The sequence below is a fragment of the Chenopodium album genome, chromosome 26 (genome assembly GCF_948465745.1).
Source record: "Chenopodium album chromosome 26, dcCheAlbu1.1, whole genome shotgun sequence".
In the NCBI taxonomy this organism is placed as follows: Eukaryota; Viridiplantae; Streptophyta; class Magnoliopsida; order Caryophyllales; family Amaranthaceae; genus Chenopodium; species Chenopodium album.
In genome coordinates, this window is record NC_137859.1 from 1,762,781 (window position 1) to 1,773,870 (window position 11,090).

The window sequence follows — 11,090 nt, forward strand, 5'->3', positions numbered from 1 at the left end:
CATCCCATAACATAAATTCCCACCCCACCAACATATTGTATAATACTACTTTCCTTTTATTCCTACCAAGAGAAGCAAATCAACTTATACACTATGTCCTCCTCGACCTGCATATCAAGCAATCCTGTGTTCAAACCAAAACCCGAATCCCGGTTTTCGAAACCAATGGATTCTAATGGTGGTGTACCGGTGGTTGATAGCAAGTCATGCAGGCAGTTGTACTTAAGAACCGCCTACACGTTTTCGAGGCCGGATGAGAATAAAGAGAGTGATGGGAATATTGAGAAGGCTAAGAAGTGCTTAGGCAGGGTAAAAGACAGAGTTACTCTGGTTTATAAAAGAGATTATGATGATAATAAAAGTTACAAGGTTATGATTAGAAATAATAAGGGTAGAAGTATGGTGATTTTTAGAAAGGTAAAAGAATTTTCTTATGCTTCTTTCTTGTCTATGATTCGTAGGATGCTTTCTTGTACTGCAAAAGTTGATGTTTCTGAACATTAGTAATTTTCTTTTCTTGGATCATACAAACTTGTATACCTTCATAAAAATCATCTTTGATGAGTATAATAATGATGATATATATACTCTTGTTATAGTTTTATACTACTAGTAATAATTTTTGTTTGTTATCATAGATGATACTTCGTATATACTTGTATATTTTTATCAAATTTATTGTGATTTTACAATCTTCTAGTACAAATGAAAGGATTATTGTATTTAATTAGCCAAAATAGATTATTTGCTCTGTAATATTCCAAATAAATTTAAGTCTTACTATAGATGATTTTTGGACGGTTGATATATGTATGGCAAATAAATTGGAACGGAATAAGTATGACACGTGATGAAAGTGTGAAACTCTTAGATTTCTGCTTGGTTTAGTCTCGTGAGTTCAATTTTAAAACTATGTATGTCATTGCAAAAATTTGATGTTGATACAAGCTAAGGCATCTCAAGCTCAAATCAAAGAATGTTTGCATGGAAAGCTGGAAAGGTGGCCGGTGTTGGATATAAAGTAGGTTACTTTGTATAATAAGGAATTACGGGTTGCTAACTTCATCCCTCGTTTATACAGCTCATATTAAAATTGTACTCTACTTTGTGACTTACTCAAAGTGATGAAACAACAAATACAATGTAAAGAGTTTGTAAATACAACGTATCATGTCCATAGGATAATCGACTTTACGAGTAGTAAAAAAAATTTGATTATATCCTCTATACATAAATTAACTAGTGTGTGACCCCGGGCTTTGCCCCGGATGATACTTTGAATAATTTCATTTTTATATTAGAAGCTTTAAAAGACTTATTAATTTATTTAACATGGGTAAATTAGAATACAATGACAATAATAATTTATTTTGGATTTTTTTGGTTTTATTCAACAGTCTAATACATGTATGTAAATATATATAAATTTTGATTAATAAAGCATGAATTAATTCTAGCTTAGATGGTAATGCATTTGGTTTCCATTCAATGAGGTTTGGGGTTCAAATCTCTTTGTATGCATTTTTAATTAATGATGTGGCATGATGCTAAAGGATGTTGAATGATGATGTGGCACTATACGGGTTGTGTAAGAAAGGAAACACGTGGCACATACACAATTTTATAAACGCCTTTTGCTTTAACAAGGTTGAACGCAAGATTTATAAGAATTGAATCAGGAAGGGCGGATCTCGTCACTTCTGAAATTAAATGAATCAACATCCCTAGCTATTATCTAAATAGATCATGCTAATGTCAACACAATGAATAAAATGAGTTAAGTTAATGTTAAGAGAAAATGGACCCGTTAATAAAATGATACAAACGCAATTTTAATACAAGTATATGCCATGGTCCACTTGATAGCTCTAGTTTAGAATGTGATGTAGTTTAAAAATGACCTTCTTAAATTCTTTTGTCCTACCTTATGTGCTCAAAAACTGTTAAAAGAAAAAAGAAAAAAAAAAAAAATCAAATTTTCTGATTCCACAAAAAAGATGAACAATTGGTGTTTTCTGGGAAATAAAAATGAACCATTGAATTAGAAAGGCTAAATCAAATGTATGGTTGTGACTTGTGAGTGGGAAACTGGGAATTAATGTGCGTTTGTTTGCTGACTCATTCCACTACATAAGGGAAGTGAATGAATACGATTACTATTGCTACGTTAGACTTCCACTCGTTTTAAGCCCACTCAAATTATACAATAATAATGTATTTTATAGTCCCTTAAAGGTTTGATCCTTTAAAAGTGCTCATTTCAAAGCGTTGATTACGAAAAAGATTAGCATGCATTTTCACAACTTTTTCCTAAGTTTCCATTTGATTTGGACATAAAACACGGATTAGGGGTTACAATTTAGGTTAATTGGTCAAATTTGAGTTAGATTTTGGATTAAGCATTTTTGCTATATAACTATTAGAAACACGTAAATAGTTACAAAATAATGTGATATATAGGCCAAATTGAGTTGATTTTAAGTTGTTTGGGCTCAGATTTCGCTTAATAACTTCATGTTGGATTATCCGGTTGGATTAGAGATTATCACTTATCAATTGTCACCACAGATATAGATCATAGATTGATTGCGTACGTGCTCATACTCTCCCAATTGGTGCCCTTAAAACATGATTATACGCAATAATGTATCATCATGTATAGGCTATAGAGAAGCAATCATTGGAGTTCATTTTGGTTATGTGGATTTGTGATGGCTTGTAGTTTATGATTTCTTGATTGAGACTAATTGAAGGTACTACTACTCCTTTAATCACCACAAATAATTCTAGCTAATAATGTGTGGAAACTGACAAATTTGGTGAATCTAAAGATGACATAAAGTTATTTGGCAAAAGTCTGAAAGAAGAGAGGAAATAGTATAGCCACTTTTTTTTTCTTTTTTTTTTTTTAATTTTTTTTTTTTTGAAAACAGTATAGCCACTTAAGTATTTCTCATTTCTGTTTTACTCAATTTGAGCCACCAACGTAAATAGGAGGGAAACCCATTGTTGTAGTCTTGTAGAGTTGTAGATAAGGCTCTAGATTAAAAGTCTTAGGCCCTGTTCTTTTGAGCTTCTGGGCAGAGCAGAGCAGATTTCAGCAGAGCAGAGCAAAGCAGAGCAGAGCAGAGCAGATTTCAGCAGAGCAGAGCAGATTGAAGCAGAGCAGAGCAGAGCAAAGCAGAGCCGAGCAGAGCAGAGCAGATTTCATTAATATTAATATTATTATTATTACTAATATTATTATAATTACTAATATTATTATTACTATTATTATTATTATTACTATTATTATTATTATTATTATTTTTACTATTATTATTATTATTATTATTATTATTATTACTACTACAATTATTATTATTACTACTGCTGCTGCTACTACTACTATTATAATCATTAAATTTTATTATTAAATATTAATTATAATTAATAATATTTATATTATTAAATATTAATTATATTATTATTATTAATATTATTATTATCAAATATTAATTATGTTATTATTAATATTATTATTATTAAATATTTATTATATTATTATTATTAAATATTAATATTTAATAATATTATTATTATTAAATATTAATTATTATTATCATTAAGTATTAATTATTTATTATTATTATTATTAAATATACATTATTATTATAATAATTCAATATCAAGTATTAATTTTAAGCAGAGCAGAGCAGGGCAGAGCAGAGCAGAGCAGATTTCAGCAGAGCAGAGCAAAGCAGAGCAGATTTTAGCAGAGCAAAGCAGAGCAGAGCAGCTCTAAAGAACGGGGCCTTATTTGCCTTTCTCACACATTATTGGAAAGTATGTAAAAAGTACGGAGTAATGCCCCGTTCTTTTCACCTTATTTTTGCAGAATTGAAATTATTTTTACTGAAATAAAATTATATTTGCTGAATTTAAATTATTTTTACTGAACTTAAATTAATTTTACTGTACTGAAATTATTTTTACTGATTTTTTTTATTATAATTCTTCTTTAAAAAAACTGAATTTTACTGAACTGAACTTATTTTTACTGAACTGAAATTATTTTTACTGAACTGAACTGAACTTAATTTTACTTAACTAAATTTATTTTTACTGAACTGAAATTATTTTTACTTAATATTATTTTTGTAAGGTAAAGAGAACAGGGCCTAAGATGATATGAAGTAATGATTTTGTTAATAAAAATGTGAAAATGAAAAAAATGAGCTGAATATTGCTCGGTGAATAAAGCAATCTTCACTAGCTAGCTATATGTTAGTTTAGATGAACTACTACAAGAGGGGGGGGTGAATGGTAGTAGGTTCCAATCGCGGAACTTATGCGGAAATAAACAATTGAAACGTAAAGGAACTTAAAGCACACAGCAAGTTTTACGAGGAAACCATCCAGTGCCTAACTGGAAGTAAAACCTCGGCCCTATTGGGACTTATAAACAAATTCCACTATAATAGGCAACTCTCCTAGTACAACCTATTACACAGACCTTTGCTTTGCAAGTTCCACCACGGACACTTGACTCTATGATAGGACACTTCCTACCAGACCTAAGACACTTCTCAGGACCCTTTTTCTCCCTTTACCCAGGACACTTCCTAGGTGACCCAAGACACTTCTCAGGTTCCTTTCACTCACTGTGCACTCACAGCTACCACTCGAATTTTACGAGATTTCAAACTCATCACTTGCGTGAATTTAAGAGAATTCACAATCTCACCCCAAAATACAAAACACTCAAAACCCTTTTTCCATTACAAGATCTCATTGAATATCCCTAAATACATATCTATGAATAAAGAGATAAAACTAATATATTGGACACTCGAGACCTGTCTGGAACTCACTGGACGTACTGTAACCAAAACCTGATAGGAACTTTGACCAGGAGAACTGACTTAGCTTCGTGGTGAAGGATAAAACCATTAAGCACGACCACTACACTTCGTCAGCCTCAACTTTGAATGAATACTTATGAGCATATTTATAGTACACTCGAAATATTCATTTCATCTTGAAAAAGATAGATTTTCTGAAAAGATAAGTTTAAAAGATATTTTCTAAAAACAAGTTTTCCGAAAATATATCTTTTTGTTCAGAATAAAATCTGTCAATAATAATAAGATAACTTAGCATAAAATCAGCTTTTATTCCAATCTTATCTTTTAGTTTAAAAATACTTTTTAAACAAAATTTATCTTTTTCCAAAAGGGATTTATTAGAAGATAAATATCTTTATTCAGTAAAACCAAATCCCTAAAAGATATGCACGTATTAAGTAAATATATATATCATTAAAACCGACTTTTAACGACGTGCATACTTAAGTTCCTATTAGGTTCCTGAACTCTGACAGTCTCTGAGTTCCTGACAAGTCAGTCACTCTAATTTCATTAACTGTTTGGAGTTCACCTTGGTTCCATATAGACTTGTTCCAGACCGACTTTTATGTCCAACATACTTACATGAATCCTAGAGCAATATACTTCTATTTCTCTGTCTTCATGTTGCTTCTCTGAAACTCTTGTTCTGGAATCCTGTAGTCTTGATATATTCTGGATCTTAGGGTTTGCCCCAGCATTACACCAGAACCAGGTCGTTACACCCGTTTTGAAGTTCCTGTTGAGAAACTTCGGGAAGTTCCATTGCTGGAACTCTTCTTCTGTTCTTTACTTGTCCTCATGGATCTTCCAAAGTTCCTTTGTTCCAGTTCCTACTTCAGCCCTCTACGCTTACTGAACCTGCCAACATCACAACACTAGAAAATCCTTATTAAATGGAAGTTTGCTCAATTCTTAACATCATCATCAAAACCTCATAAGGGTCAACAAGTTGCCCCTTTTTAATGATGACAAACTGAGCAAACTTCTGAGGATAACAAAGTAACTCAGAAGGTTAGTTTTTTCATTTATAAAAACAATAAAGAAAACTAAACTAAATTAAAAGACTCCTACACATACATGACCTATATATGTATAGGATACTTACCTTATGAAGCTAACATATGCAAACACATGTTTACATAGTTACCTTCATGGTTCCTTAGCCATCATCATGCTTATCAACCATAACACTTATCGTTGTTCTTGTTCCTCTATTGCTTATCCTATATTGCTCAAGTTCCTTACATATATACCTGTCATTACTCAGGTTCCTTGTATCCTGTTCCAAGCATAACTTGCTCTTTCTATGCACAACTTAACATACACGTTAGATAGATAATCATCATTAGTTTATAATCATCAAAACCTAATTGCTCAACACTATATCTTCACTGCTTTGAGAACGTAGGAAAATGAAAAAATCAGCTTGTCTCATGGTTTATGAAGTTTTAGCGATATGTGAAACGGTAGAACATAACACATCCTTAGTCTTAAGGAATATTGATGAAACTTGATAAGGAGCGAGTATTGCATATTATATTTAGCCAATTTTCCTCGTATACATTGATCAATACTATAGCAAAAGGTCAAAATAACAACTTTCTTGTGTTAGACGTACAACACCGGCTTATTATCATAATATATTAATCTCCGGCCATGTCAAATTTCATTCTTGATGACTTTCTTAATATTTATTCTAGCTTGCAGGCCTTAGTAGCCGGCTGCTGGCCTTGTTCTTGTCCTGCCAAATTGAATACTACAATATGCATATAATCGAAGATAAGCCAATAACCAATGAAGTTACAAACTCACACGTACGGTAAGTGAGTCAATGTGTGTAACAAATACAACGTGAGGCCTTCACCAGTTCACCAGAATTCCATACCTCATTACCTCCCAAACTAGCTGATCTCCTTCAATGTCTCACTTGTATATATACGCGTAAATGTTGTAACAAGTGTTCGATAATAATGTTGTTTTTTATTTAGTTTGTATGTATATTCTTTTGCCTTGATCAATCTCCTTAGAAAATTGTTCCATCTACATTATAGCCCAAATTGTAGACGGAAGATCTACAAGGCGGCTAATATAATAACAATCAGAACCTGATTTGTTAGCCTTGGCTAGCAGAGTTTGCAGGTAAAAATGTGCTTGCATGATTTGTAAACTATTGAATAATTTTAGATTGCATTACATATTTATGTTCATTGTTTTGAGAAATATTGTTCATTGATCAAAATCTTAAAATGTCTTTCATTGTTTTGAGAAACAATCAGATTTAACAAGTTTCAAATGAGGAACAGCAGCAAGTTAAATGAAGGTAGCAAGTGTAAGGATGATCAACAGGCTTCTTTAATAACATCAGTTAAAGAGATTCGTCGTGTGGCTGACATAAACCAAATGAGGTTACAACAGTTAGAACTGGCAGTTGCAAATTTAACCACCATTTGCAGTGCAATTAGACATGATATGTATACCTTGAATTCGGCATCCAATCAAGGCTCGCTAAATAAGGTGCAAGCAGAGGTTGTAGAGATGAAACGACCCTCCTATACACGATCAAGTTCATCCGACAAGGATGATGTATTGGGAGCTCAGATGCAGCAGCTAGTTAAGCAAGCTGCTGCACTAGGCATTCTTAAGGACTCTAACACTAGTCCTATTCCAGGTAATAATTAAACACCTCTATAAACAAAACACCTCTGTACGAGTATGATAGCTTATAATTATGTAGCGCGACAATACAAAATCTGTTGCTGAAAAAGAAGGCAATTTGATTTCTTGACAAAGATGGTTCATTTGATCTGAATGATTATGCTCTTAGTCTTTTATTAGCTTTGCTAATTAACATTTTTTTGAGGTCAAACTAATAAGTTTAAGCAGGGAATGAGAAGGCAAATTCAAAGATACAAACAAGACTATCTCCAAAGAAAATGCAAATAACAACAACAAACAAGAAAAGTTCAACAAAACAACCAATTCGAAGGTTGGAATCAACAACAGAGAGGAAAACGTCTATGAAACTCGCAACAGTCGATAAAAACATGGGAGCAACTCAGTCAAGTAGTGCAGGCAGCAACAAGGCAACAACAAGTGCGAAAGTTTCACTGAAATCGACTGTCAGAAGGACTAAAACAACCATTTCCAAAGTCTATGTTGATCAACCAACTCAGAAGCAGGGCAAGGATAATGTAGTCAAGACTGTGCAGCAAATAGAAGATAAAGGTTCGATAAAACTAACAGTCAAGGCTCATAAAGATAACAAGTCTCAGTCGTCATCAAAATCTCATTCTCCAACTAAGACAAATTCATCACCTGGTGCTGTTAAATCGGACATTAAACCTCGAAGGAAATGGAACACTCCAGAAGACATTAAGCTTAAGAGGTAGGATAGATTTTGAGACAAGATAAACCAAATTTTAATCATATAGATTCATGTAACTAAAAAAACAAAAATACTTTGAAGTTTGAAAATTTGTTTGAATCAAGTTTTGTTCATGTCAATGTGATACTCTTGGTCCATAATCATTTTAAGAGGTAATAAATCAAAATATAAAAAGGTCAGTTATTATATGATAAGAAGTTAATTGATAAGTAGCTTACACTCTTTAAGCTAAGTAAAAGCTTACCAGACTTAGGGCTTGTTCTCTTCCGTTGAAATTCAGTTCAGTTCAGTTCAGTTGAGTTCAGTTCAGTTTAGTTCAGCTCAATTCAGTTCAGTTCAGTTCAGCTCCTAATTTCCTTCTCTTATAAAATATTCATTTCAGTTCAGTTCAGTTCAGCTGTGTTCAGTTCAGTTCAGTCAATGAGAACAGGCCCTTAATAAACATTCACCAATATCAAAATTGCATTGCATAAAGGTTCAATGATCAGTTTAAAAGTCCTTCTTTGCTATCCAAACAAAGGCTATGGCAAAAATTCCCATCTGAATAATACTTGGACAAAATATAATTTCCTTACTCCAACAATTCAATGATTCAATTAGATTCTGCCTCACCACACAAATGCTCTTCCGGCAACTTGAACTGTTGTGTTCAAGACCCACTACCAACACTAGTAGAATAGCTTGTTGGATAAGCCAAGCAAGGTAGTCTGTAGATTAAGCCAAGTGTTGACTTGGTTGCTTTTATAGTAGTGTACTTCTTTCGAAATAAAATTGATTCATAAATAAGTCATACGACGTCTACAAAGAGATTTAGATCTAACAAATACATAATAATTGAATTATATAAAAAACATTCCGTAAGCAAAGCTACGATCGTTGTTGCAAATCGTACATTCTTCATACCCTCTTTCATATCGCTGTGATTTATAGCCCTTTTCGGCGAGGGAGTTTATCGATATGTTATAGCTGTGTAGAAAATTTCCATCGGAGTCGTTATATTGTTGTCAAAATATTAACCTCATGAAACAATTCTACAGCAAATAGCAATCTATGAAATAAAAAAAGCAAATCCTCCTCAAAAGAGACAAGAAAAACCCGGTCTTTCGAAGGAGTCAAGTCCTCCTAAAGAAGAAGAAAAACACTGTTTTTCGGGGGAGAAATATTCTTCCTAGAAGAGGTTATTATAAACCTAAAACAAGAGAAAAAACACAAAAAAAAAACAACGATTGCTTCAAAATTCAACAATGGAGGCTAAAGTTAGAGAGAGAAGAGAGGAGAGAGAGGCTAGTCAATTTATGTTAGTTTACTTTGTACACTTTGTAGTTAGCTTTTAGAATAAGCTATAGCATGGGTTTTGTTGTAGTATCACTAATCATAAGAAGGGTGGTCACAGAAGCATTGTAGTTGTAAGGAAACTAATCAGCACATATAAGCTACAAACAAGTAAGATTGGAAAAATTAGTACATTAAAACTAAACAAATAAATAACAATTAACACATAAAAAATTAATATATACTAGCCCCACACCCCTACTGCCACTTACCCACACAAACCAATCCTCTCTCTCCTAAGGTTTATGTGTGTGTGTTAGTGTGAGTGTGTGTATTTTCTTGTTTAAGGGAGGAAGGAGGTGTAGAATCAATAATATATACTAAAAGACACATCAGCAATGACACGTATTATTTTCTGGTGTATCCTCAGTATTTAAATTTTTCTAAAAAATAAATTAGAATAATTTTTTAAGGAAATTATTCAAAAAAAGGTTCGTATTTGTCAACCATATAATTATCAATGATATTTTCCTTCAATTTCCTATACTGACACACAATTAGCAATAGAATAATGAGGAAATAAATGATATTTTTTAAGAGGATGTAATTTTGGTAGAATATTTTGTATGAATAATCTGAATTAAATATCAATAAACATTTTACAAATTTTGTATACATTTTTATATTTATTTTTTAGAAATCACTATACTATATGAATGGAGATATTTATCAAAAATATAATCCAGTTATTAAAATGGACTACACTCTAATTGTTTAAATTGTTTCTTTTTTAAAAGTTTGAGATAGTACTATTTTTTCTCTCTTCATTTTATTAACCGAATAGTAATGTATGTAATGAATCAATCCGTCTATATCAACTAATTTCGTATGGACTATTTATATAAAGTAGAAATTAATTATGATTATATTTTTTTTTCTCTTTTTCATAAAACATAATTTAGAGGGATAATTAACCTTATATCTATCTTATAATTTGTACAAGATAATTATTTTCCTCTTTAATTGAGCGTTTCCAATAGCAAATATAAGCAAATTTCAATTTTTATTATATAAATTATTAATTTATTTAAAGAAAATATGGAGTAATTAAAAAAACGTGCATGGCACGGGACCTAACCTAGTTGTAGGATATATGTAACACAAAAAATAAAGAAAAGGTAGAAAATTAAATACCATAAGAAATAACAAAGATCCTGAAAAGAATTGAGAAGGAAGTTGTTCCCATTTAATCTTCGCATTTATAAGGGAATCAAGAATAAACTTCGATCAATTTAAATTCTTGATTTTATCAACACTAGTCAAATATCTCAGAATATTGTGATTAACACTCTTGTTTTATCCTCCTAACAAATAAACAAAATAATAAAATTATATTAAAATGATCAATAAGAAACTAAAATAAGCAAACTGAAAATAAAATGATCAAAATGAAAGTAAAATGAGCAAAATGAAAATGAAAAGACTAATAGTGGAAACAACAAGAACTATAAAACTTAACTCATGTACATGTTCATTAAGTTTGA

The 11,090-nt window shown here is 31.6% G+C and overlaps 1 protein-coding gene across 1 annotated transcript; it reads left to right on the forward strand.

The window, feature by feature from the left end:
- Nucleotides 1–93: 93 nt before the first annotated feature.
- On the forward strand, nt 94–504 carry LOC145616134 (uncharacterized). The gene has a single exon (XM_081670834.1). The coding sequence runs from the start codon at nt 94–96 to the stop codon at nt 502–504; it is 411 nt and encodes a 136-aa protein (XP_081526960.1).
- The last annotated feature ends 10,586 nt before the right edge of the window (nt 505–11,090 follow it).

Bases quoted from the DNA above. Each gene is read 5' to 3' on its own strand.
- LOC145616134 (XM_081670834.1), top strand. From the start codon at position 94: ATGTCCTCCTCGACCTGCATATCAAGCAATCCTGTGTTCAAACCAAAA.